This window comes from Oncorhynchus keta, chromosome 34, assembly GCF_023373465.1.
Source record: "Oncorhynchus keta strain PuntledgeMale-10-30-2019 chromosome 34, Oket_V2, whole genome shotgun sequence".
Lineage (NCBI taxonomy): Eukaryota > Metazoa > Chordata > Actinopteri > Salmoniformes > Salmonidae > Oncorhynchus > Oncorhynchus keta.
In genome coordinates, this window is record NC_068454.1 from 67,956,885 (window position 1) to 67,983,928 (window position 27,044).

Here is a 27,044-nt window from a genome sequence, read left to right on the forward strand (position 1 = left end):
ATTCATTATAGCACCATTCACTACAACCACAGCTGTGTTGTGTCCTACAGATCCTACCCACCAAGATGTCCTACTCAGCCAACCTGAAGAACGTGATGAGTATGGAGACTAGTCAGCGCGGCAGAGAGGACCAGACCATGGACCAGGAGATAATGGCTCCAAAGCCAGGCCCCTCACCCCATGACCTAGCTGCCCAGCTGAAGAGCAGCCTCCTGGCTGAAATAGGCCTCACTGAGAGTGATGGCCCCCCGCTCCCTTCCTTTAGGTATGGTACACGTGTCTTAGTGGCTAGTAAATAAATGAAAATTCTATCTGTCTGCTTTCTCAGGTCGATCTCTTTTTGCTTCAGTAAGGAAACAATGAATATAGTTAGGTTACATAAATAAAAATGTTCTCCCTCTTTGCGTCTTACAACTGCATATGTAAATGTTCCTTATGCTCCCATTTTTGGTATTAACAAGGAAGTCACATCTCTCTGCCCTCTCCAGACCCCACTGTAAAATTAACTAGGAAGTATATTATCTCTGTCCTCTCCAGACCCCACTGTAAAATTAACTAGGAAGTATATTATCTCTGTCCTCCTCTCCAGACCCCACTGTAGTTTCATGGGGATGGTGATCTCCCATGACATGCTGCTGGGCCGCTGGCGTCTGTCTCTGGAGCTGTTCGGGCGCGTCTTCATGGAGGATGTTGGAGCAGAGCCTGGATCGGTATGCACACTCAGGGATTGGTTTAAACACGTATACTGTATTATATTTATAGTATTTCCCCTGCCCCAAACCATTAATACAATGAAATCCACAAAAATATACAGCTAGACAGACAAAATAAATAAAAATGACCTTTACCAAGATGATGAAAGTTTATGAATTGCCTGGCTGGGCTGTTGAACAGCGCATTGATGATTCAAATGGAACTGTTAACAGGCTTTTCCCTGTAGATTATCGTGAATAACTAACAGCTATCAACCAATCAGCATCCCGGATCCAAATGTACTCTTTTAGAACCGTAGACAAGTCACTACAGCTCTACAGCTTTCTGTCCCCAGATCTTGACAGACAAACATGTAATAAAGAAAAGTACAATTACCAAGATGAGATCAGGACTAAAAAAAATCTGTTAGATCGTCAACTGTTTTGAATGTTTAACCAGACATTTAATCCTGTCTGTCTGATCCTGTCCCCAGATACTGACCGAGCTGGGGGGATTTGAGGTGAAGGAGTCTAAGTTCCGCCGGGAGATGGAGAAACTCCGTAACCTCCAGTCTCGTGACCTGGCCCTGGAGGTGGACCGTGACCGTGACCAGCTGATCCAGCAGACCATGAGGCAGCTCAACACCCACTTTGGACGGCGCTGCACCACCACACCCATGGCTGTGCACCGCGTCAAGGTCACCTTCAAGGACGAGCCGGGCGAGGGTAGTGGCGTGGCCCGTAGCTTCTACACGGCCATCGCCCTGGCCTTCCTGTCCAATGACAAGCTGCCCAACCTGGACTGTGTGCAGAGCGTCAGCAAGGGCATGCAGGCCAGCAGTACGTGTCATCACGATTACAACTCAAGTATGACATTGAGTATGAAACTACTAGCGTCAATTTATTAATTACTTAACCCAAATGGCAGTTTAACATGGTGACTGACAACTTACTGCTACCACCACTCTGGGGGAAGCAAGAGGAATTTCAGAGGAGAACAGAGATATATCTTTCCTAAAGTCTCCCTCTGTGTGTAGATCTGATGCAGCGGCTGAGGAACAGAGACCGGGAGAGGGAGCGGAGGAGTGGAGGGCTCCGAGCCGGCTCTAGGAGAGACCGAGACAGGTGAGCGACCAAACTTCCTGCCCACCAACCCTGTGGTTGTGTTGTCATTAGGACATGTTGCCTTTCAGAAAACATTTGACCTTCATGTGTCAGGCTGGAGTTACACAAAGCAACTTTCAAGAAAATTTAGTTGCAGTTAGAGGTTGCAAGTGACATCTCAAGCAACTTGGCTGATACACAAAGTAACTCAAACGTAATTGAAATTACGTGCAACAGCCAATCAAATTGAAGCTGCTATTGTCATGATGGTTTGAGAAGTCGTACCTCAGCTAGTCAAAATGACCAAGCTAGCAATAAACTAAGCATGCTAGGTGCAGTCATTAACCATGACTTTCCATGATGCCAATATTTATATACAGCTCCCGTTTGGCTAATGTCTCTTCTACCAACCTTGATCTTGGTTCCCGCAGCACTGACAGCTGTGTTGACTTGACAACTGGGTCAGAGTTGCGAACCTTTAAATGGATCATGTGTGACGCATTCATTTTGATTGGCTGTTGCTTGCAACTAGCGCACAAAGTATTTTTATTTATTTTTCAACTGGATGCAACCACGTTGTAGATTAATTGCTTATCAGTTGCTGGTGGTGTTACACAAAGCAATTCAAATGCAACATAGTTTGAAAGTTGTAACTATAGCTTTATACATCTCTACTCAACTACACCGAAATAGCATTTTACACTACTGAGCCGAGCCAAACCGAGCTGACCTGGTTACGCATCCACCATAGTTTCTGTCCTGCACTGCATTGTCTCACGTCGGATAACATGGCGGCCGTCTGCGAGTTCAGACAGATCAGTACAGACACTCATGGATAGCTAAAAAGAAGTCCGACTACAATATGCTGTCCTAACATTCAAAAATGTTACCAAGGTGACATCATCCACTGAACCCCTGTTCATCCTCAAGCGTCCGTTAATCTTACCAAAAATGAACCTGTAGCTAATATTTAAGAGTAATGAGGGTGTCTTCACTACCTAATTCTATATCTAGATAAGGTGTTTTGTGGTGGTAGAATCCGTATTCATGAAATTCTTTATGTACGAACATTTCTAATCAATCCTCTATCAATGCACATGACTTTTCATGATATCTGTTCTGCTGTGATTAATGTGCCGAGTTCTACAGCACAGCTGACTGCTCTCTGCAACGTTATCGCGTTGGCCAAATGTTACAAAGTAGCGAGGCACAATGGCAGCTGTCTGTTGCATACATGCTGATTTCTGAGAGCCCCATAACCCTGGTTCTGTACAACTTAATCAACAAGCTGTTAAACTAGCTACCGTATGGCCATTCAAACAAGCTTGTTAGCTGGAGCATGGTTTGCCATAGTAGCCAGAATTAGGAACTAGTGTTGAGCAAAATCTAGTTTTATAGATGAGTTCCACGTCCTACAAGACCGATCAGTTGAGGGACAAGCATTGATCTGGCGTAAGACAATGGCCTGCACAGGCCAGTTTGATTCAGGTCGGCACGATGGTGTAGAACGTTTGCGGGCGCTAGCTAACCTTCCCTTCTGTGTGTGTTCCAGGGACTCGAGGAGACAGCTGTCCATTGACACCCGGCCTTTCAGGCCAGCCTCTGAGGGGAACCCCAGTGACGAACCTGACCCACTACCTGCCCACAGACAGGCCCTGGGAGAGAGGCTGTACCCCCGCGTCCATGCTATGCAGCCGGTACCTACCAGCTTTACAACAATCTAATTCTAATTAAAGTATCTTATCTATAATGCATAATATCTATATACAATCAAGGAATACTGTATGTGATGGGTGGTGAATAAGTGAAAACCTCAGGACCGTCTACATAATGTGACTGACTGGTGTTGTTCCTTCCTCTCCAGGCGTTTGCCAGTAAGATCACAGGGATGCTGCTGGAGCTCTCCCCAGCCCAGCTGCTGTTGCTCCTGGCCAGTGAGGACTCTCTCAGGGCCAGGGTGGAGGAGGCCATGGAGCTGCTCATTGCACATGGAAGGTATAGTACAGTGTCCTATTCACCACTCTGTCATTTTGTTCTCAAAATATAGCACCCTGCTCACAGTGCACTACTTTTGACCAGAGCCCCTTTATGCTATATAGGCAAAATGGTGCCATTTGGGACGCATCGTCACCATACACAATTTCAAGGATGCCCTCTTTGCCTGGTCTCCCTTGTGAAAGCTTTTTTTTTTTTTTACCTCAAAAGGACAACCTGGTGTGATAAAAATAAAGGATAACCTGACTAGAACCCCTCTCTCCTTCCACAGGGAAAATGGCGCTGACAGCATACTGGACCTGGGTCTCCTGGAGGCTCCTGAGAAAGCACAGGTAAGCTTCAGCTCTCCATCTCCGGTCCCAGCATGCCCCAGCTCTGTGGTCCAGGAACACAAGTCATTAGACATGCCTGAAAGAAAGTTTTATGAAGAATAAAAGGTTTGTGGCCTTCAGCCTCATGACATTCATTTACTGGTTAGATTTCTGACTGTGGATGTTTTTAGAGGTTTACTATAACATAATACAAATATTGCTCTAATAGTAACAGGATATAGGGGTCTGTTTGTCAACATTTCAGCCTTAGCAATCTTTCTCAAGACCAGTCACTTATATTTTACTAGGTGGCACTGATTTTATTATTTTACGCCATAATAACCAAAAATGTGTCAACTTTGTCAATTACGAATAGTTGTTGCTCATTTCCTGGTTGTAGCAACAGGAGAACCGTAAGCGTCATGGCTCCACCCGCAGTGTGGTGGACATGGAGCTGGACGACCCTGAAGACGGAGATGACAACGCTCCCCTGTTCTACCAGCCTGGGAAGAGAGGCTTCTACTCTCCCCGGCCCGGCAAGAACACGGAGGCCAGGCTCAACTGCTTCAGGAACATCGGCAGGTAAGTCCTAGCATCCCATTCCCTTTATAGTGCAACTGGGACCCATAGGGAATCTGGAGTGCAGACAATATTTACTTGTATTCAGGGATAAAACAACTAAATTATATGTAGCTACCTCAAAGAATTTCCAAGTTAAGTTTTTAAAAATTTTTTCTTCTCCAGAATACTAGGGCTGTGTCTGCTGCAGAATGAGCTCTGTCCAATTACCTTGAACAGACATGTCATCAAGGTGCTGCTCGGCAGAAAGGTAATGAGTTCCACTGTTATATGGGCACTGTTGTACACTGCAATATGGAAACCACTATATCTGGACTTGTACACGGATAGAGTTCTCATCAATATGTGTGTCTGTGAGCAGGTGAACTGGCATGACTTTGCCTTCTTTGACCCGGTAATGTACGAGAGCCTGCGACAGTTGATCCGTCACTCTCAGGCTGGAGAGGCAGAGGCTGTGTTTGCAGCCATGGACCTGGCCTTCGCCATAGACCTGTGTAAGGAGGAAGGGGCTGGACAGGTAAAGAACTCACAGGGAGAATATTTCACATGCAGTCAACTCAACTCAGGAAGTGCACTTGGGAAACATTTTCCGTCCCGATTTTTCATTTCGTTATATTTTCGCACCTGACTGCATGCTCTGGTTTTAATACACTCTGTCACAACTGGCATTTCACTGTACTTGTGCATTCAACATTAAACATTTGAAACTGCCAGGTTTTGCATTTATCAGAAGTTGACTGTTTTGAAAACCCTTCTATCCTGCAGTCTTATTGTGACAGAATGTTATGAAACATCGCATTGCATTATCAACATTACGTCTGCTGTCCATGGCTCTATCAGGTGGAGCTGCTGTCAGGTGGGGTCAACATGCCTGTGACTCCTCTCAACGTTTACGAATACGTGAGAAAGTACGCCGAACACAGGATGCTGGTGGTTGCCGAGCAACCTCTTCATGTGAGTTGTACACATGTGGCAGTGTGAATTACCATTCACTATAATAAGGGGAACCAAGTGGGGCATTCTGTATCGAGTTAGGTCTAAAGTTAGCCTGGTCCCAGATCTGTTTTTGGCATGCCATAGGAGTTTCCAAAACAGCAAATCGGACACCAGTCCAGTCTAAAGCTGGAGTAGGGATAAGCCTAGATGTATACAGAGACAATATCGTAGAGTGTAAATTAATGTGCGATTAATACCTTGTTCTCTCTCAGCTGATGATAAAGGGATGGATGTGTACTGTATATGTAGATGTTGACATTTAATGTTAATACTGTTTTGTCTCTTCCAGGCGATGAGGAAGGGTCTGTTGGATGTCCTTCCTAAGAACGCCCTGGAGGACTTGACAGCTGAGGACTTCAGGCTGCTGGTCAACGGCTGTGGAGAGGTCAACGTGCAGATGCTCATCAGCTTCACTTCCTTCAATGATGAATCTGGTACAAAGACCTTGGCCCGTATTCACAAAGAATCTCAGAGTATGAGTGCTGATGTAGGATCAGTTTTGCCTTTTTGATTACAATGAATAAGATTATATGGATGGGGAGACCTGATCCTAGTACTATAAAACCTGGATGTATTTAGTTTTCCTTTGGTTATTGATCCTCACCCTAATACTTTTAGTGATGCAGTTAGAAGTCTTGTTACAAAAATACATTTGTACTTTTACATGACTTAAGTGTGTTTGAGTTGATGGTTTTTATTCCATGATTGATGAGTCACTTATTTTGGTTATCCCACTCTGAATCTCAACAGGGGAAAATGCTGATAAGTTGTTGCAGTTCAAACGCTGGTTTTGGTCCATCGTGGAGAAGATGAGCATGACTGAGAGGCAAGATCTGGTAAGAAATGATTTTCACTACCTGATGCAGTCCCAGTTTGATTTTTATCTGCAGAAACTCAAGTATAAATTCCAATACAATCGGATTCCTCTCCCTCCCTGCAGGTGTACTTCTGGACCTCCAGTCCATCTCTGCCAGCCAGTGAGGAAGGCTTCCAGCCCATGCCCTCCATCACCATCAGGCCTCCGGATGACCAGCACCTGCCCACGGCCAACACCTGCATCTCTCGTCTCTACGTGCCACTCTACTCCTCCAAACAGATTCTAAAACAGAAACTCTTACTAGCCATTAAGACCAAGAACTTTGGTTTTGTGTAGAGGTTGACAAACATGTTTACCTGTTGTGTAATATTTACCTAGTTACATTTTTGTAGATTTGTTTTTTGTCTATACAATTTTATGGAATTCGAAGAAAATACAAAAAATGCTGTCGCTCCCCTGGTGGTTATTTTGTTTGTGTTGTGAACACAGACGGCTTGTTCTTATTTTATTTTAATTTTTTTAGTTCTGAAGGTAATATACATTCCTGCATTGGCTTTGTAAAGTTGAAACCCTCTGCTCTATTGGCTTAAACCTTTAGTTCCCGGGAATTTGGCTCGACAGCAAACTGTGCCGAAGCTCAGCCAAAGAGGACCGCAGTAGAAGTATTTAAAAAGTTGAAGTCTAAAAAAAAAAAAAACCCACTGTGATTATGATTTTGTTCCTTGCCCTAAACAGAATACTTACTATCACTGACAGTTCGCTGCTGCCTTGATGGAAAGTCAATATTTTTCTTGTATAGGGGGAGTAGGGAATTTCAAAATAAACTTGGATGCAAATTATCATTTTAGTCTGTTGATTGTTGTAGAATGTATTTCTGAATATGGTTTAAATCGATGACCTCACAATAAATGCTAGGCATGCTGATAACCTGGTTTTAGGAACTTTACAAAGACTGCAATTATTTAGATTGTCGGAATACACCCAAGCTTACAATAAAACAGGCCACATTCTACTCGACGAGGGTGGGCAGCAAAAGTTTGGTTCAAGATATGTGATTCATCATTGGGTATAGTTTTTAATCAAATATACTGATAACTAACCCCAAGTAATCTGTTCTAGTCCAGGACCACCATTCTTAATCTGTATGAGGAAATTCGTCATGATTTCAAAGGGACTCCTTCTTCCATGACGTTGCACCAATCGTAGAGCGGGATGCTGCTAAGCACCGCCTGTTTTTCTGTGGCTCCTCGAAATCAACCTTCTTGCTTTATCAGTGGGCAAGAAACCGGTTCATCAGTCATACGAGCTGGACAAATAGCTAGCTATATGAGGGTAATTTATTTCGACCGACTCAAATGTTACATGCTTGACAGCTAGCGTTAGCAGCTAGGTGGATGACAAGATAGCGATGATCGTGGTTTTGTTTGCCCTGTCAAAACCGTTATTTTTAGCCAGCTAACGTTAACTTTTGCATATTCTGTCAATCATCGAGATCAACCCAAATGGCAGAGAACTGGCAGGACGCGACCTGTCAACAGGTCAAGTTGATAGCAGGTCGCCTGAATGAGCTTCTTTCCACTGGCCTAGATCTCTTGCACTCAGAACTCGGGGTGAATTTTGGAGTGAAGCCCGAGATTCCGCCATGGTTGATCTTAGCAGCGTGCATTGGGCTCGTGCTAATGGTGGCTATGTGGGCCTCCGCATGTTGTGGGCTCTTCAAGAAGCGACCGACCATAGTTGAAGTTGAGACCATGGAAAGCACTAAACCAGCTACTATCAAGACGGCAAAAGCAGAGGAACCGAAGAAAAAGAAAAGGAAGCCTACAGAAAAGGTAACGTTTCCAATGTTAGCTTACTAGCAAATTATGCTATGCTAATTTTGACAGCTCTGTCACAGTAGCTAGCTAACGTTAGTAGTTAGTAGCCGACATTAGCATGATTCGGCTGGCTAGATTAACCTGTCACGTGAGCCAAACGAATATTTGTTTATAAATTAAGCCTTCTCTTTTGCCCCACAGAAATCACAGCCAAATGGTAGTGTAGTTGCTGAGCTACAAGAGGAAGTCAGAGTGACTGAAGAAGACAACCTGCTAGTAGTGCCGCCACATTCTCAAGTCAAGACAGAAAAGGCTTCTGAGGTAGGCCTAATGTTGCTTGTAGGGGCTAATTCTTGTATGCAAGCCTAGGAGACTAGTGAAACAGTTGAATCTGTTGTATACAAAACAGAAGTACGTTGTATGCTAAATAAATTCAGATATGCTTGGTTATACCTAGCTACATAATATCCCCATTTCTGCACTAAACAAGCCTTCAAGATTGAGAACCGGCCTTATGGCGATTGTAGTAGAGTTTTCCTAGTGATGATGTGGCTTTTAGACTAGAGGCCTGCCTCCCTTAGGACTCCTACAGTCCTGTGATGTGCAGGGGCCAGCTGGCAATGTCTGTTTGCCAGATTTTAACTTGCAGATGCAGCAAATCCTAAAGGATGGGACGGATGGCTTCCTCACTTAGCTAGTATCAAGTGTAGCTCCTCCATGATCAAATACAGCTTTCAACCCAGTTGACTGCCAGTCTGTCAATCAATGCTCTTTATAGTTGTTTTTGGCCTCAATCTGCATTGAGGGGCTGACACTTCCAATATAATACTTATTTGATTTGTTTGGTTTATTGCTTTTGAGATTGTAAGGACCGTATAGCCTATAAATTACATGTCAAAAGGCTCTTGGTAGACAGATTTATAGGAACAGGATGGTGTATGTGATTTGAGAGAGATATATATTATATATATATATACACACACCCACACACACACACACACACCCCGACCTACATACCTAGTTTGACCGCGTTGACTTGAGTGACTTTCATAACATGGGGTTTCTGTTCTAATGGTGCAGGGGGCGATGCTTCTGTATGTTACCACTTTCCCTTTCTTTGCCTTGTAGCATTAATCCACCATACATACGTGGTCCTTCTGTAGCTCAGTTGGTAGAGCATGGCACTTGTAACGCCAGGGTAGTGGGTTCGGTTCCCGGGACCACCCATACGTAGAATGTATGCACACATGACTGTAAGTCGCTTTGGATAAAAGCGTCTGCTAAATGGCATATATTATTATACATGTTGAAATCTATATATTTAGGTAAAGAATACAAAGAAGAAGCAGAAACCGGCAGTAAAGGAGGCTAAGACGGCTTCTTCTCATGGCAAGGAATCGGAGGAAGGTACGCCATACAATACCACCAACTGTTTGAATCAATTGTGCCTAGCAAAGCGCGGCATACATTTACAGCTAATTATTACGTCCTTTCAGGGAAATTGAAATTAGTCATATATTAATGTTCGTCTATGAAAGATTAAATCAATCATTCATGCAATCTGACCAAGATTGGGGGGGTAGCACTGCTCTAGGATCAGCGTTCTCCCTTTCCAATCTTGCCTTGACATTAGAATTATTCCACAAGACTGACGATGGATCGGCTCCTAGAGAGTTCACCTATGGTTACAAATATTGAGGCGGCTTATTCTAATGCTTACCTTATAATAATGCACTAAATCCAGGTTGTGCAAATGTTATATCATGAAATCTATTGAGGCAAAAATGTATTGGTAGCCTACAAATATCTAAATAACACTCAATTGCATTAACATGAAATTGATTTCCATATCATTCAAAAATGTGTATGTAGCCTATACAGTATTTGGCTTTTAATACAGTCATCTCGGTGTTCATTTGAAGCGTATTTGTTATGCCAAGAAATGGGCAACTTTGTTTTTGTAGTCAGTCTACAAACTTCTGACGTTATCAGCAGTCACAGAAAGACTGAAACATCTGTGTATAAAGTGACGCGGAAGGGCAAGAAACATCTAAAAACGTACTTTGCTGTTCTATGAGTGGTCTGAGGCAGTCGTTAAATAATGAGCATTTTCAAGAGCAACTTTAGTAATGATTGTTTTGGGAAACAGCTCTGAGATGTAACGATGTTCCTAAGAAGGCTTTAACGATGAACTTACTCTTGAGATGGTTTTGGGAAACTGGGCCCAGAGCCTGGACATTCTAACAGTGGATTTGAACATGAGATGTAGGCCTATTTAACTTGATCCCATTAACCTTCCCCATGTTTCTATCAGTATCAGGCACCTGGGAGACCAAGGTCAGTAACAAGGAGAAGCGTGAGCAGCGCCGGAAAGACAAGACCACCGGTGACGACTCAGGGAGCCCTGGAGGAGTGGATCCTCTGCCTAGTTCTCCTCCCACAGAGTCAACCAAAGTCAGCCCCAAAGCTGCAAACCCTGGGTCTGTCTCTGAGAAGAAGGAAAAGAAGAAGAAAGGTAAAGCTAGCTAGGTCTATCACCTTATAGTATACCTCTCTGCTGGCAAAAGGCAGCAGCTGAGCAGGCCTGAGCTTGGTTAAAGACACCTACACTTTCACAAACTTTTTGTAAACAGACTAATTTGGCATCCAGGGAGACTGCTACTCTCCGTATTCTCCTGTTATTGAGTTCTGCTGGTCCCCTGTTGATCAGACCTGCTATAAATACAGACCCTAGAGGACTCCGAGCCCAGAGAGAGAGCGGTGTTGCTTCTGCTGCTTGTCAACTGCTCTGTTAGCTTGGAATCCAAACTGACATGCTCCGTTTCACCACTGAAACACTAGAACTGAGCATATCAGTTTGCGTTCCAGGCTACTGCTCTTTGTGTGTTGACCTGCTCTCCCTTTGCAAATAGGAAATATAAATGTATATGGAAATATAGCTACAGCCTTGCCTTTAAACATGAGTTATTTCCCCAGGAGAATCCTCCAAAACCAAAGCAGAGAAAGCAGGTGCCGTTGCTGCTGTTGCCGTAGGCAGACCTCAAGGTAAAAAATAAATTAACATATTGATTCAAATAAGGGTCTGATTAAGGCTTAGGGTGAAATCAAATCATGTCCCATTTTAAGAAAAACAATTAGTTACATGCTCTTACTTGTATAGTACTTGGTTGGAGTCCATTTCTTAGGCACACTATGTAAAGTGGTGCCATTGTGTGGATGTTCTTGAAGGGTGTTAAATGTGTGTGTTGGTGTCAGCTATCAGCAGCGAGGAGGCTCCGGTGGTGACTGGAGAATGGACTGACCGGGCTGTGACGGCCCCTGCCCTTACCATTGTTCCTGACAAGGAGCACTGGAGCAATCAAGACACCACTGTCTGGGGGCACGAGACTGAAAGTAATGATAGTAGTAATATTTCCTTCGAATATACTGCATATGTACATATTAATCAAATCTTACTTTTTGTTATAGGGAATACAGTATACACAGTACAATTACATTTTTACTGGCAGGAATTTTCACTGAGTTTTTCTATTGCAATGTTGTGTTATTTGGAGGGTGGACTTATCTCTGTTATCAGGGATCCTCCTAATAAAGGCTAAAGACCTGAATCTAGTCTCATTAACCAGACTAACAGTTGGCACTGCATGTGATGGGCTGACTGTTCTTTGTGGACTCCTGGTGTAGGATCACCTTTTGGCCTCTAGATGGCATGGTTTACAGTACAGACAAGTATAGTGCCCTACAAAGGCAAAACGCATTAACTATGAATTTGGTCAAATATTTTATCTGTTGTAATGGCCAAGTATATTATTTGATTTGTGTGGTATTTAGTTTCCTGACACAAGAACAAGCCAGTTAATCAGAATATATAATGGAGTAACAAAAATTGCTCTCTGTCTAGACAGAAAGACAGACTTTGCAGTAAAAACAATTACTTAGTTACTGTGTTTTGCCTTTGTAGGGCAGTATAGATATTTAATCAGATTGTATCATTTAAAAAACATTTTTAAACTACTAAAGGATCAAAATCATATGGCAATATTAGTTTGCGTATATTGGTGATAGTCCGCCATGAAGCCAAGTCGTTGTGTGTTCCAGCAGTGGAACCCCAGCTGCCGTGTCCCAGCCAGCCTGAGCCTCAAGTGGAAGACGAGTGGTCTGGTCTGAGTAAGTAAAACAAACCTTTACACTGGCAATAAAAGTCATTGCAGGGATTAGATCGCATAATGAGTAGTTATACGGGTTGCAAGGTGGCCTGTAGATCAGTGATTCTGCACAGTCCAACTGTATTGTAGTCAGGAGACTGCTGTAGGACGGAAAATCATCATCTGTCTGTAGCATGTGTTGTAAAGGTTGTGTTTTTGTGAGGTGTTTTAACTAGAGCTTTCCTCCGGATGCGTTTTCAGATGGTGATGGGTCTGCTGCTGCAGCAGACAGGTGCTCTGACTGGAATGCCCCAGCGGAGGTGTGGGGGAACTATGAGGAACTCCCTGCTCCAGTAGAGGCTGTCCCCCCTGTCCTCGAGGAGCCCCTGCCAGAGACTGTCAAGGTTAGTCGCCATTTGTGATAACACTTTTAGGTACCCCCGTTTCTAACATCAAGGGCCTGTTCCTGGTTAAATAAATAACATGCCTTATATTTAAATACTGTCAATATAATCTGGGAAAGTTGAGGAGAGAGAAACCATCTCCAGAGTTAAACAGAACATTTCAGGATGAAGATATGTCAGGGATTTAATTTAAATGTTGCATTTAAAAACCTCTAAATATAACTATGCATATGTGAGGATAGACTGACTGGTAATGTGCACTACATCCTTGGAATATAACTAGTTTGACTGTAGTGCAACAGTATCTTGTAAAGAGACAATGCTGTATCCTGTACAAGGTTCTGCACAGAGTAATAGTAGTGATTTGGGGATTGCTTCATTTTAAAAGCCTCTGTCAAACAATACTACACATTTTAAATTTCAAAAAATTAAAAAAATCTGCTGCTTACTGTACCTTTTCCCCTTGTTATTATTTTGACTTATGTTCAAGTTGGGGAAATGTTGTCAGGTTGTTGATTTTAGGTTGAGCAGTCTAGATCTGTTAAGTATTTGAATTAGTTTTGTACTTTGTTGTTTCACAGCAGGTATCTGATGAAGAGAGAGAAAAGGCAGAGCCTGCTGCTGATGGAACTGGTAAATTGAAAAAGAAGAAAAAGAAGAAGAAGAAGCAAGCTGAAGATGATGTAGTTACTGGCCAGGTAACACCGTAGACTAAGCACTTACTGGATTCCTCCTTAACAACATAATGTTACTATAGTGATTAGTCTTATTACACAGGAATAGAGCAACTTAATTTAAACTGTTACCGTCACTCGTTAGAACTACATTGCTGAGTCCTTCATTGGGTCATTGCTACCTGTGGCCTTCCTGATTGGCTCATATTTGTTCTGTTTGTCTGTGATTGACAGGAGTCAGAGCAGCAAAGTAAAAAGGTTGCTGCTGAGGCCAAGGTGAAGAAGAAGCCAATCCAGGAGCCTACTGCTCCTGCTGTCAATGTTGCTGCTGTGAAGGTTGGTGACACTGCTCTATAGACTTCAATGGCTGTGTCAAATGGCACCCTATTCCCTAATAGTGTACTACTTTTAACGAGGGCTTGTAAGGACTATAAAGGAAATAAAGTGCAATTTTGTTTAGGGGAGCCCTGTTGGCCCAAGAGCACCCCCAGTGAGTGGCAAAGGTTCTTTAGCCTCTTTTAATCCCAAGGTTTCTAATTCCTGCAGGCAAGAGTGGAGCAACCAGTTGTGGCTCAGAACACAGCCCCCATCACACAAGTGCCACCCCAACCCGCAGAGACGGAGCCTACTGCCAAGCAGAACAGTCTACCTGTTCCAACGCATAGTAAGTGTATCAGAACTATGTGAATCACACTGGAGTCTGGTCCAGTGGTAGTGCTACAGACCCTGGACTACGTATCTCTGCCAGCAGCTGGGGTTTGATCCCTGCATACATCTTACTTCACGTTATACTTTCCTCTATTCTATATCCCCACTCATTTCTTGCTATACTATGATCATAATAGAAACACATTAATATTAAAGGAGGAATAGCTTTACCTTGCCCTCAAACCATTCAGATCTAGACATATTAGTGGGCTGCTTGGTGTTGTTCCTGGGCAGGGCTGCCATGTTGTGTGATTGACTGGGCCACTAAGCTGCCTGCATACCACCTTCCTCTGAAGTGTAGCTCTTGATTTCTGGAGGTGTAGGAAGCAGCTAGGCCAGGTTATTACTACCAGATGTCCTCACTCTCCATTCAGTTTGATTGGCTATCCCAAATAGAGCATCAGTCCTTCTCTTTAATGTATCAATCATACGGTTGCAGAATTTCAGTAACTTTCCTTAAATCCTATTTGGATGATTCTTGGAATACGTTTAGGAATAAGCAGGAAGTCCAGGAAAGTTACAGAAATGTTGCAACCCTAAAAACTCTAGACTGTATACAGGCATGGCTGCAGTTCTCGCTCAGTCTCCACTCACACTTTTCTACAGCTGCACTGTTTCTCAATCCACTCCTGGAGGACCACACCTCCACGGGGTGCACCTTTTTGTTTCAACCCAGCTACTATCCAAGCCATTGATTGGATGATTCAGGTGGTAGTACTGCGCGAGAACAAAAATGTACACTTCCTAGTGATCATTCTGGAATGGATTCTACACACTTCCTGCTTCTAAAGTCTTCGTTCCTGTTTTACAACCTGTGTCTTGTCTTACAAGGAGTCCCATATTGTATTGTAAGACTATTCTCCCTGTGTGTTTTCCCCCATAGAAAAGTCTGAAGAGAGCCAGCCTTCCAAACCAGTGATGAAGAAGAAACGGGCAAGAAGAGAAACATGAGTTGGAGTCATGAACATTATATGCAAAATACTTTGGATAAAACAGCTGTTTATGCAACATATAAATACTTCCCCTTTTTAAAAACGTAAATATCAAAATTCTAAGTTCTGACCGGCCAGCTTAATATCCAAAATGCAGCCTGGTCAAGCAGGCTGGATCTAGATGAACTGTAAAGCTAAATTCTGCGATTCTGATCAATATCGTAGTGTGAGCACACAATGAACTGTTTTCCAATTCCAATGAATCTTTCGAACGATCATGTTTGATGATTAGACACCTAGAAAATGAATAATAAATCCTGATTTAAAAGTGATTGGGATGTTGTGGTTTTGAGATTATTATAGAGGAAGAGACAGCCGAGTCACGTTACAGGCCTTTATTCTGCAGTCTTTGTTTGCTGTTTATATCGTTAACCATATTGGTGCAGTGACTCCTGCTCAAAAGTTCAAGTCCAACACTATAAGGTTGTGTTCAATAGGACACATGGCAGCAAACCGTTTTGAAAGGGAAAAACTAAATAAGCGAGATTGCTATCTGACAAGTTCAGGTAGTCCTCCCTGTTTCAGTCAATTTTGTACTGTTTGGTGTCATGAACACGACCAAAGGGAATCATGTTTAGCATTTGGATGCAGGTGGTGTTAGTGGTATCTCTACTATTCTGCTGTACATGGAAAAGAGACATACTTTCAGTTACTTGCTGTTATTTTGATAATCAGTGTTGTGCTCAGACTGTGTAGTTGCTTCTACCATTGATGGCTGTTGGTTGATGATTCAAAAGTCCTCAACCTTTTGTAACCTCTTTGAAAATGAAAACGCTTCAAGCCATATGTAAAAATAAAAAGGCCCTTTTCTATATTTGATTTGTCTTTTATATTTCTATAGTTTTTTCCTATTAATCAGTTACCTCTTATTTTTCTCTTTCTTTTGAGCAACTGATTGGTGTTTGAAACCATCCTGTCTACAGCAGGACTAAACTGCTTTAATCAATTATGTATTTGTAATGATGCAGTAATCAGGAATACAATTTGATGCCTTAGTTGGTTGGGTAATGTAGGCATGTGCTCTACCAACCGTGTTAATGTGTTGATTGTGTCCTATGTTGGACCATGTTTATTCTCCACCCTGAATCTTTCTCCACTTGTCTTTCTTCTGGAAATGTAACATGTGAATTGCTTCCATTTTTCCTGAATGGGGATAGTAATATCTCGGTTGAATTATTTAAATCAATGTGTTTGATACTTGTCCATAACCTCTGTCTTTATTGTCAGAATGTTCCAAATGCAATAGAATCAAATATGCCCTTTGTGAATTTCTACCATAAAGATCATAAAGGCACTATTGTGAAGCGTGAATATTCTTATTCAACATATCTCAATAAACATAGCAGGCAGCTACAGTGTAACTATTTAAATTTCCCGGCGTTGGTGAGGGATGATGGGAACTCTATTCTCGAAACTAGTTACATCACCGGCTCTTGATCCTATCTAGCCCAGGTCACATGCTCCAATGTTTGCTACTTGCCTGAGTTGATCACGAATTGCGGACGACACCGGGTCCCGGAGAAGAAATTCACGTCGATCTATTTGGATTGTTTATCATTAACAGATATAGATATATGTGAAGTGCCTCCTCGGACTGTACAATATGATTTCCCCATGGGACCGATGGCATTCCACCAGATGCTGCCTGTGCTGTCATGTCCGCACAGGCACTGTTATCCTGGGGGTTTGGTATATGGTGAGCATCCACAGTCGCTATTATTCACATACCACTATTTAGATAGGCTCAACAACCAACAAAAACGGTATGTTATTATTTGTAGGACGTTTTTCCATGTTAAATTATGTTTATCAAGCAGAAAGTGGTATCATTGTGATTGGCTTCAAGTGATAACATTTATTTAATGGATTGTTTTGTTAATTATGAATGAACAAGTTTTTCCACTAAGGTGTCAAAGTAACCTAACACCATTGGGGAAAAAACGTTCATTAATATTTCAGTACACTCAGCCCTTCAGGACAGGTTACAGGTCTTGTGTCAGGTAGAAAGAAGCCTTTAGGCTATGGCAATAATTGATTGTACATTATGCACATAGGGCCTAGGCATATGTATAAATAATTTTAAAGTTAAAGCACTATCTCTATCCTTGAGTCTTTCCATCATGTTGACATTAAATTGAATATCAGCCTACATTGCTGAGTTAGAGGTGGTTCACTCAAATTATACAATTACTGTTTCCTTACCTGGAACACACAGCCAAATAGTTCCTAATTAAGGAATCATATAATAAAGTAATTTGGGTGAACTAGTTATCCCTTTATAAAGGCTGAGCTATTAATGTATCTGTATCCTCCTTGTCAGTCTGACTGGTCCTTATGTCTTTGAGATTAGCTGATTAATGCCATCAAATGCTTGTGGAGCCCTTCCTTCGTGTTGTGGTTGAACCTTTCCCTAAAGTTGATGTGTATCGTGTTCCTATCTTGTTTGTCAGTCTAAATGTCCTTATGTCTTAATGTCCTTTAGCTGATCAATGCGGTGGTGTTGCTCATCCTCGTCACGGCCCTGGGTGATCCTGACCAGTACCATCTGACCAGCGCTGAGCTGGCTAACGACTTAGATGACATGGATGATGCCAGTAAGTAGCCTACAGCTTTATGTCTGGGATAGATGTGTGTGACGTTGCATAGGCCTGCCCACGCCTCCTTAGTAGCCTGACGGGCCAGTGTGTTTGTGCTCTAGCCAACTCCTCTGAGTGTATGTGATGACAATGATGGAAACTACTATGGCGTTACATATCAACGTCAAAACTACTGGTTTTATAAATCACTTTATATAATTGAAAGCAGCCAATAGTCCGTATTTCTCTCACTTCACAATAAAGCAAATCAAATCTCTGTCCGTGGGCACGCATGTCTAATGTTCAGCTGTGTTGTGTATTTTCACAAACTTGCAAAATCAGCTAGGTCTTGCCCAGGTTTGAAGTGAACTGTAGCAGTATATGCTGGCCAAATTGACATGTCTGCCACTGGCTGTCGGTACAGTAGTGTCTGATTGAAACTGACTGAGTTGACCCAGTTCCGGTCAGATTAAACCGTCCTGTGATCCCTTTTGCCGTTGGTCCAACTGGCCCTGCATTAGGCAGGCCATAGAAATATAATTACTAGGAACGGCCATCCCTGTTCAAGTCAATGTGCCATGATAGGTGGAACGGCAAATTTCTACGAGGCAGGCAGTGATTCAGTTCAGGCTAGTTTAGAATTAAAGCAGACTGTCTTTTGTTCTGTTCTGTTGGAGCAGACAACTGTGTTCTCTGGGCTGTGCACAGATGGACAGGATTACTGTGACGCTGACAGTTTGTGACATAGTATTTTTGTTTTCTGTGAAATCCACTCAATGTCATGGTATCAAGATCAGGTCACATCTACACAGAGAAAGTTGGGTCATTTTCACATAATCAGTGTCAATCTAAGAATGAGCGGAGTTTATTATAAATTTATAAATTACTGTGAGATTAAGACAATCACCATCCAAGGACAAAACACCAAGTGATTATTTTTCATCATTTGCTACGGTTTAATTTATTTTAATGCAGACCTTGTATACAGTATGATTCCCTTCTATTCCAGACATGTGTATTGCTTCAGCGATCTCGTTGCTGATGATACTGATTTCTGGGATGGCGACCTACGGTGCATATAAGGTAAGCAAAAGTCACGTCAGCTTTCTGCTGTTGCTTGTACTGGTATACTATGTCTGCTCTCGTAAGAATGAATACAGATGAAGACACTAGGAGGATCATCCAAATATAGTTTAAACGTTATTGTCCAATTGTAGTTAAAAAAAATACAATATTTCAAATCCAGATTTACAGACATGGTCTTGAATGGCATCGTCCCACTAGAGTAAGTTCACCAAAACTCCCACCAGAAACACATTGATTTAAGTTTAACGCATTGGTCAGACCGTTTTGTTTGAGTCTTTGTTTTTTCAGATAGATATATTAGTCTTTCCTGCCGCTGCAGATCTTCAGATGCTATTACCTCGTGGCTAACAAACTGTTTTTCCTGTTTCAGCAACATGCTGCTTGGATCATCCCATTCTTCTGCTACCAAGTCTTTGACTGTGCACTGAACACCCTGGTGGCTGTTAGTATTGTGGTCTACCCCAACACCATACAAGATTACATCCAACAGCTGGTAAGAAGGACTCCAAAGTCAAACTCTTATTCTAATAAAGTGCCTGACATGACACTCTATTGCCTGTATAATGCACTAGATAGTGTACCATATAAGGAATTGGGTGCCATTTTGGACCCCCAATCTCACTGCAGCTGATTTTGTCCGTCTATCTGGTGTCACCCTCACAGCCTGAGAACTTCCCCTACAAAGAGGACATCATGGCCATGAGCAATGTGTGCCTGGTCTTCATCGTGCTCCTCTTCATCGGAAGCATCCTCACCTTCAAGGTAACTGCTACTGAACTGACACACACACATATAATTTTCATTACTTACTGTATGAGTGACAAAACAGTGCTTACGCTGTGTGAGAGATGAAAATTGTGCTCATCTGAGGAAGTTATTCAGGTTATTTTTTTGGCAGAAACCCTTGGGGACAGAGAGGGTCCTGCAGTGGTTCAAACGTCTGGCAGGAGCCGTTTCACAAGGCTGTTGTTTTCATAACACTATAATGGGAGCCATTGAGGTAGTGCCCTCGTCAGTGTTGCTCTTGGCCCATTCAGGCTAGAAAGCTTTCACATTAGCTCTGACAAACTGTCAATGATGCCAACTGCCAATGTCCCACCACACTATACAACTCTGTTTTATGGCATTGTAAAAGCCCCTCTAAATGGCCTGCCAGTTCTATTAGGCTGCTGCTACAGAGCTCCATAGACCATCCAAAAGTAGGGAAACAGATTGAGAGAAAGAGGATGTGGTTTATTTTGATAGACTTCAGTAAGGCTCTGTGTCACCATGTAAAACTGTGGAGCTGCCTTACTGAGGACATCTTAATGCAAGCATGCTATAATGAGGAGGATTACCACACGTTTCTATTACTTCTGGTCCAATCCAAAAGTAAGGGTTGATACATAGCTCTGCTGTCAGTGAAGGATAATTGTTCTGTATAGATGTTGCTACCTCTACCAGCATATCATCCACAGACGACTGACGATTGTATGTGAGTTTAGCACATTGAGTAATGTATTTTGGAAACACTTACAGAATGTCTATATACCATATGGAGGTCTACAGTTTTTACTTTACGTTGTTGAAGACCCCGTAAAAGTGACAGAGGTGTGAATTCATTAAAGTTTTGTTACGTTACAGCCTTATTGTATAATGTATTAAATAAAAAATGTTCCTTATCAATCTACACACAATACCCCATAATGGCAAAGCAAAAAGTTTTTTTTTAAATGTTTGCACATTACTTAAAAATAAAAAAACCTTATATACATAAGTATTCAGACCTTTTGCTATAAGACTCGAAATTGAGCCCAGCTGCATCCTGTTTCCATTGATCATCCTTGAGATGTTTCTACTATTTGATTGGAGTCCACCTGTGGTAAATTCAAATGATTGGACATCATTTGGAAAGGCACACACCTGTTTATAAAAAGGTCCCACAGTTGACAGTGCATGTCAGAGAAAAAACCAAGCCATGAGGTCGAAGGAATTGTCCCCAAAGCTCGGAGACAGGATTGTGTCGAGGCACAGATCTGTGGGAGGTGTACCAAAACATTTCTGCAGCATTGAAGGTTCCCAAGAACACAGTAGCCTCCATTCTTAATTGGAAGATGTTTGGAACCACCAAGACACGTCCTAGAGCTGCCCGCCCGGCCAAACTGAGCAATCAGGGGAGAAGGGCTTTGGTCAGGGAGGTGACCAAGAACCCGATGGTCACTCTGACAGAGCTCCAGAGTTTCTCTGTTGAGATGAGAGAACCTTCCAGAAGGAGAACCATCTCTGCAGTACTCCACCAATCAGGCATTTACTCCTTAGTTAATGGCACATGACAGCACACTTGGAGTTTGCCAAAAGGCAGCTAATGATCTTACTTAAAAATCATACAATATGATTTTCTGGATTTTTGTTTTAGATTCCGTCTCTCACAGTTGAAGTGTACCTATGATAAAAAATTACAGACCTCTACATGCTTTGTAAGTAGGAAAACCTGCAAAATCGGCAGTGTATCAAATACTTGTTCTCCCCACTATGTGTGTGTGCGCAAATTCTAAAAACCTGATTTTGTCATTATGGTGTATTGTGTGTAGATTGATGAGGGGACACACACAATTGAATCAATTTGAGAAAATGTGGGAAAAGTCTAGGTGTCTGAATACTTTCCAAATGCACTGTGTATATATACAGCTGAGCTCAGTCCTAGTCTGTCTTATAGGAGCCAACTGCTTTACCAGATGGTGTTTGGCTGGACAGGACAAATCCCCCAGAAAGCTACCGTACTACTCACTGAGCGTGATGATGTCAGGGAACAATGAGAGCTTGTTTTTGTACCACTCTCCTGAATGAGCTGTACTATACCTTTCTGCAATGGACTGGACATTGAGTCTTGTCATTTTCTGAATGAATGAATCCCCTCTGCATTGGGCTGGAGATTGAGTCTTAACGCATTCTGAATTAATTATACAGTACCCCTTTGAATTAAGATGAATATTGAGCCTTTGAGAGATACTATATCTTTTAAATTATGTCAGCTGTTGATAAGTTATTTTCTTTCATGTCTTTGATAATGGTTTTCCCTTTGCAGGCATACCTGATAGCGTGTGTGTGGAACTGCTACCGGTATGTGCGTGCAAGAAGCACCACAGAAGTCCTGATATACGTCACTACTAATGACACCACGGTAAGTCCCAGGATACAAGCATTTATTTAAATTGCTGTACAGTACATGAATGACAAGTCCTACATTATGACATGGTGGGTTCATTTTTGTATTTTATACTATTCTGCTGTAGTTACTACAGTGTTATGCAATTTCCTCTGTTCAGTTAGTTGGGTTTGAAGAAACTGACATATACTCCAGACAAACCACCTCTGTGAATGCTGACTATCTTTTTGACAGTTATGTTTTTCCACAAATATTGACATTGCTTTTACTCCTACAATAATATGTTTTTAATTTCCAACTCGACCAGCAGCTGAGAAATGCACTGTTTCTGTTATTCACTCTAACCCTTTGCTTGCAAAGTTTAAACAATCTACACATTTACCAGTGCTGTACTATCATAATATATTTCTTTGTATTCATATGATACATCTCATCTACTCTATAATTACCCATTTCTCCCTTCCTCATTAACTCCCTCTGCTTTGTGCTTTGCATTCTGGAGAAAGTACAAATCATAAATCTATCATAAAGCATTCATCATATCTCGGTGTGATAGGTCACTGATCAGGTTCATATTATGCGTAGGTTAGGTTCCCCTCAAGACGGTGAGGGAGAGCACATTCCATCAGTAAAGCCATCATGTCAGAGTAGGAAGGAAGTATAAAGTTGTAGTAAGTTGGGCTGTAGTAAGGGGCTATAGTGGCTATACTACATTGGCCACCTACTCAATGAAAAGCTCTTGGTCTGTCTCTCTCTCTACTGGTATCATATAGCTCAAGCTTGGCCACCTGGCTGCTTATCCGCAGATATTACAACACGTTATCCACTGTTGAACCAGGGGAGGGGAGAAATGCAGCCTGAAAACATGGCGTTAGCGAGGGGAGGATCTGGTTTAGCTATCAGATCATTGCAGCACTGCTCATCCAGCTAGCCTGGGGGAAGAGGATTACTGTGTGATGTCACAATGCAGGTGTAAGAGAGGAAGGAGAGTGAGGGGTTGTCAACAGTGTTTGTACCTCAACGATGAGAGTCAGAACAATACCATTATCAGGACTTTTTGTTCCACCAGTAAAATGTGTCACTAAAAAATGTTGTAATTGACAAGAGTTTGATATCCAAAAGTGATGAAGTAGGCTTATGTAAATTGGATATTTATTTGTCCCCCCGAATATAAACCTTAAATTCAAAGCCACTACGAATGGCTCATGATGCTCACGATTTGTTTTGAACATGTAGAGCACAGGTCAGCTACAATGTGGCTTTTTTTGTTCTGACCCAAACAGTTTTTATCACCAGGAATTCAGCTTAAAATCTGTTCCAGTATTTCCCCTTACTTTCATTTTTTTTTTTACCCGTCCCCGCAGTTGGCATTTTGCCTACTGCAGGGACGTCATTGTAAATAAGAATTTGTACTTAATTGTCTTGCCTATTTAAATAAAAAATATATAGTTGCCTACCCTGATGTAGAGGAATGACTTGATGTTTTTGTCTAGAGAAGCTGAGGCCCTTCTGGTGCTCCTTATGTGTAAAACACCTTAGCTCTAAAGGGACTGGACGAGACTGCTCTTTTTAACCATTAAAATCATTAGTCAAAAGTGCTAGAAAAACAACCTTCTGCCTGCCATGCTTTCCGTAGGTCTAGGCTTTTCAATTAAGGCTTCAAGTGGGCAGAGAATATTCTGGTCGACCACCAGTCTACTGGAGTGTTCTGATTCCCTACTTCTCTCCTGAAGTGTACACTCACTCACTCCCCTCCTAAACTTAAATGATGTTGATTAAGTGATTTAGAGGGAGTATCCTAGACCAGTCCATTCCTTTTAAATCTATAGTGGGGATTGACTGAGTGTACACTTCATGTATAAAGGTAGACTGCATCCGTCTGTGTATTACAGACAGGTTATTATAATCAGGGACACTGCGTTGCCTTCTGACAGGTGGCGTCACTCCTACACAACGCTAAGCCCTCGAACAGTGCAGATGGAGTTGTGCTATCTGACGTCAGACAATAATGGGGATAGACCTACTGTAGATGTGATGTCTTCCACATTATGAAAGTCGGTATGTCTGGACTGAGCGGAGCCACCGAGGGGGCGGTTTCCCAGACACACATTGCTTTTTAGTCCAGGACTCGACCTAATCTGTGTCTGGGAAACCACCCTGTGAAGTATAGCTTCAGGACATCAAGCACAATGTTAAATCACTGGTCTGAGATCAGAAAGGTCCACCATGACATGGACTCCAGTCTGGACTGTAATGCCATTATGCCCCTAACCAGTGCTTTACTGATGTGTGTGAGGATGGCATTGGCATACTCTAACCATATTTTACAGTATCCTCTGTCGGTCTTGTCCATCGAAAATGCATTAACTCAGAGATGTTGCCAACAGTATGTCTCTGTGTCAGTAGGAAAACCAGGATGGGTTACATGCATCTGAGAGAGACACACACACACACACACACATCCCATGATAGCATTTGGTTGGTTCCCCAGAGAGAGTGTAGTAGTCTGAAGAGAGGACATCTGAGACGGAGTTCTACTTTACCTCGTCAAAGACATAGAGGAACTGGCTGACTAAAGATAGGATGTGAATGTGGACTTGCTGACTGAACCTGACTCATGTCAGTCAGATAGGATGTAAATGTGGACTTGCTGACTGAACCTGACTCATGTCAGTCAGATAGGATGTAAATGTGGACTTGCTGACTGAACCTGACTCATGTCAGTCAGATAGGATGTAAATGTGGACTTGCTGACTGAACCTGACTCATGTCAGTCAGATAGGATGTAAATGTGGACTTGCCTTGCTGACTGAACCTGACTCATGTCAGTCAGATAGGATGTAAATGTGGACTTGCCTTGCTGACTGAACCTGACTCATGTCAGTCAGAAAGGATGTGAATGTGGACTTGCTGACTAAACCTGACTCATGTCAGTCAGATAGGATGTGAATGTGGACTTGCCTTGCTGACTGAACCTGACTCATGTCAGTCAGATAGGATGTAAATGTGGACTTGCTGACTGAACCTGACTCATGTCAGTCAGATAGGATGTGAATGTGGACTTGCTGACTGAACCTGACTCATGTCAGTCAGATAGGATGTATATGTGGACTTGCCTTGCTGACTGAACCTGACTCATGTCAGTCAGATAGGATGTGAATGTGGACTTGCCTTGCTGACTGAACCTGACTCATGTCAGTCAGATAGGATGTAAATGTGGACTTGCCTTGCTGACTGAACCTGACTCATGTCAGTCAGATAGGATGTAAATGTGGACTTGCTGACTGAACCTGACTCATGTCAGTCAGATAGGATGTAAATGTGGACTTGCTGACTGAACCTGACTCATGTCAATCAGATAGGATGTAAATGTGGACTTGCTGACTGAACCTGACTCATGTCAATCAGATAGGATGTGAATGTGGACTTGCTGACTGAACCTGACTCATGTCAGTCAGATAGGATGTAAATGTGGACTTGCTGACTGAACCTGACTCATGTCAGTCAGATAGGATGTAAATGTGGACTTGCTGACTGAACCTGACTCATGTCAATCAGATAGGATGTGAATGTGGACTTGCTGACTGAACCTGACTCATGTCAGTCAGATAGGATGTGAATGTGGACTTGCCTTGCTGACTGAACCTGACTCATGTCAATCAGATAGGATGTGAATGTGGACTTGCTGACTGAACCTGACTCATGTCAGTCAGATAGGATGTGAATGTGGACTTGCTGACTGAACCTGACTCATGTCAGTCAGATAGGATGTGAATGTGGACTTGACTTGCTGACTGAACCTTACTCATGTCAGTCAGATAGGATGTAAATGTGGACTTGCTTACTGAACCTGACTCATGTCAGTCAGATAGGATGTAAATGTGGACTTGCTGACTGAACCTGACTCATGTCAGTCAGATAGGATGTGAATGTGGACTTGCTGACTGAACCTGACTCATGTCAATCAGATAGGATGTAAATGTGGACTTGCCTTGCTGACTGAACCTGACTCATGTCAGTCAGATAGGATGTAAATGTGGACTTGCTGACTGAACCTGACTCATGTCAGTCAGATAGGATGTGAATGTGGACTTGCTGACTGAACCTGACTCATGTCAATCAGATAGGATGTGAATGTGGCCTTGCTGACTGAACCTGACTCATGTCAGTCAGATAGGATGTAAATGTGGACTTGCCTTGCTGACTGAACCTGACTCATGTCAGTCAGATAGGATGTGAATGTGGACTTGCCTTGCTGACTGAACCTGACTCATGTCAGTCAGATAGGATGTGAATGTGGACTTGCTGACTGAACCTGACTCATGTCAGTCAGATAGGATGTAAATGTGGACTTGCTGACTGAACCTGACTCATGTCAGTCAGATAGGATGTAAATGTGGACTTGCTGACTGAACCTGACTCATGTCAATCGGATAGGATGTGAATGTGGACTTGCCTTGCTGACTGAACCTGACTCATGTCAGTCAGATAGGATGTGAATGTGGACTTGCTGACTGAACCTGACTCATGTCAATCAGATAGGATGTGAATGTGGACTTGCCTTGCTGACTGAACCTGACTCATGTCAGTCAGATAGGATGTGAATGTGGACTTGCTGACTGAACCTGACTCATGTCAATCAGATAGGATGTGAATGTGGACCTGCTGACTGAACCTGACTAGTGTCAGTCAGATAGGGATGTGAATGTGGACTTGACTTGCTGACTGAACCTGACTCATGTCAGTCAGATAGGATGTAAATGTGGACATGCCTTGCTGACTGAACCTGACTCATGTCAGTCAGATAGGATGTGAATGTGGACTTGCCTTGCTGACTGAACCTGACTCATGTCAGTCAGATAGGATGTGAATGTGGACTTGCCTTGCTGACTGAACCTGACTCATGTCAGTGAGATAGGATGTAAATGTGGACTTGCTGACTGAACCTGACTCATGTCAGTCAGATAGGATGTAAATGTGGACTTGCTGACTGAACCTGACTC

The 27,044-nt window shown here is 42.6% G+C and overlaps 3 protein-coding genes across 17 annotated transcripts in view; all 3 read left to right on the forward strand.

The window, feature by feature from the left end:
* LOC118367633 (E3 ubiquitin-protein ligase UBR5) overlaps positions 1-7,333 on the forward strand; it is a 42,598-nt gene extending 35,265 nt beyond the window's left edge. For 8 of the 13 annotated variants that reach the window (XM_052494540.1, XM_052494548.1, XM_052494543.1 and 5 more), the window contains 14 exons: positions 51-265; positions 590-710; positions 1,187-1,559; positions 1,730-1,817; positions 3,349-3,493; positions 3,661-3,791; positions 4,063-4,123; positions 4,503-4,684; positions 4,847-4,931; positions 5,043-5,198; positions 5,522-5,635; positions 5,967-6,150; positions 6,428-6,513; positions 6,618-7,333. In XM_052494540.1, the coding sequence (XP_052350500.1) occupies positions 51-265; positions 590-710; positions 1,187-1,559; positions 1,730-1,817; positions 3,349-3,493; positions 3,661-3,791; positions 4,063-4,123; positions 4,503-4,684; positions 4,847-4,931; positions 5,043-5,198; positions 5,522-5,635; positions 5,967-6,150; positions 6,428-6,513; positions 6,618-6,830 (2,154 nt within the window). In that variant the 3' untranslated portion in view covers positions 6,831-7,333. The remainder of the gene's footprint in view (positions 1-50; positions 266-589; positions 711-1,186; positions 1,560-1,729; positions 1,818-3,348; positions 3,494-3,660; positions 3,792-4,062; positions 4,124-4,502; positions 4,685-4,846; positions 4,932-5,042; positions 5,199-5,521; positions 5,636-5,966; positions 6,151-6,427; positions 6,514-6,617) is intronic. The other 5 variants (XM_052494546.1, XM_052494552.1, XM_052494547.1 and 2 more) reach the window with 3 other exon arrangements.
* Positions 7,334-7,750: 417 nt separating this feature from the next.
* On the forward strand, positions 7,751-16,048 carry LOC118367731 (protein LYRIC-like). 3 transcript variants are annotated; one of them, XM_035751358.2, is made up of 12 exons: positions 7,751-8,326; positions 8,513-8,632; positions 9,637-9,718; positions 10,626-10,826; positions 11,288-11,356; positions 11,567-11,704; positions 12,410-12,478; positions 12,718-12,860; positions 13,445-13,558; positions 13,769-13,870; positions 14,081-14,198; positions 15,126-16,048. In XM_035751358.2, exons 1-12 carry the CDS (start codon positions 7,997-7,999, stop codon positions 15,191-15,193), a joined length of 1,554 nt encoding a protein of 517 aa, XP_035607251.1. In that variant the 5' UTR covers positions 7,751-7,996; the 3' UTR covers positions 15,194-16,048. The 3 variants fall into 3 exon arrangements, with proteins under 3 accessions (XP_035607251.1, XP_035607253.1, XP_035607250.1); XM_035751360.2 differs by having other exon boundaries at positions 12,413-12,478; positions 13,442-13,558; XM_035751357.2 differs by having other exon boundaries at positions 7,752-8,326; positions 13,442-13,558.
* A 637-nt stretch (positions 16,049-16,685) lies between these two features.
* The window catches only part of LOC118367743 (lysosomal-associated transmembrane protein 4B-like), a 34,634-nt gene continuing 24,275 nt past the window's right edge, over positions 16,686-27,044 (forward strand). The window contains exons 1-6 of the mRNA XM_035751375.2: positions 16,686-16,930; positions 17,717-17,828; positions 18,820-18,893; positions 19,267-19,389; positions 19,560-19,658; positions 21,961-22,056. Of these exons, the coding sequence (XP_035607268.1) occupies positions 16,838-16,930; positions 17,717-17,828; positions 18,820-18,893; positions 19,267-19,389; positions 19,560-19,658; positions 21,961-22,056 (597 nt within the window). The 5' untranslated portion in view covers positions 16,686-16,837. The remainder of the gene's footprint in view (positions 16,931-17,716; positions 17,829-18,819; positions 18,894-19,266; positions 19,390-19,559; positions 19,659-21,960; positions 22,057-27,044) is intronic.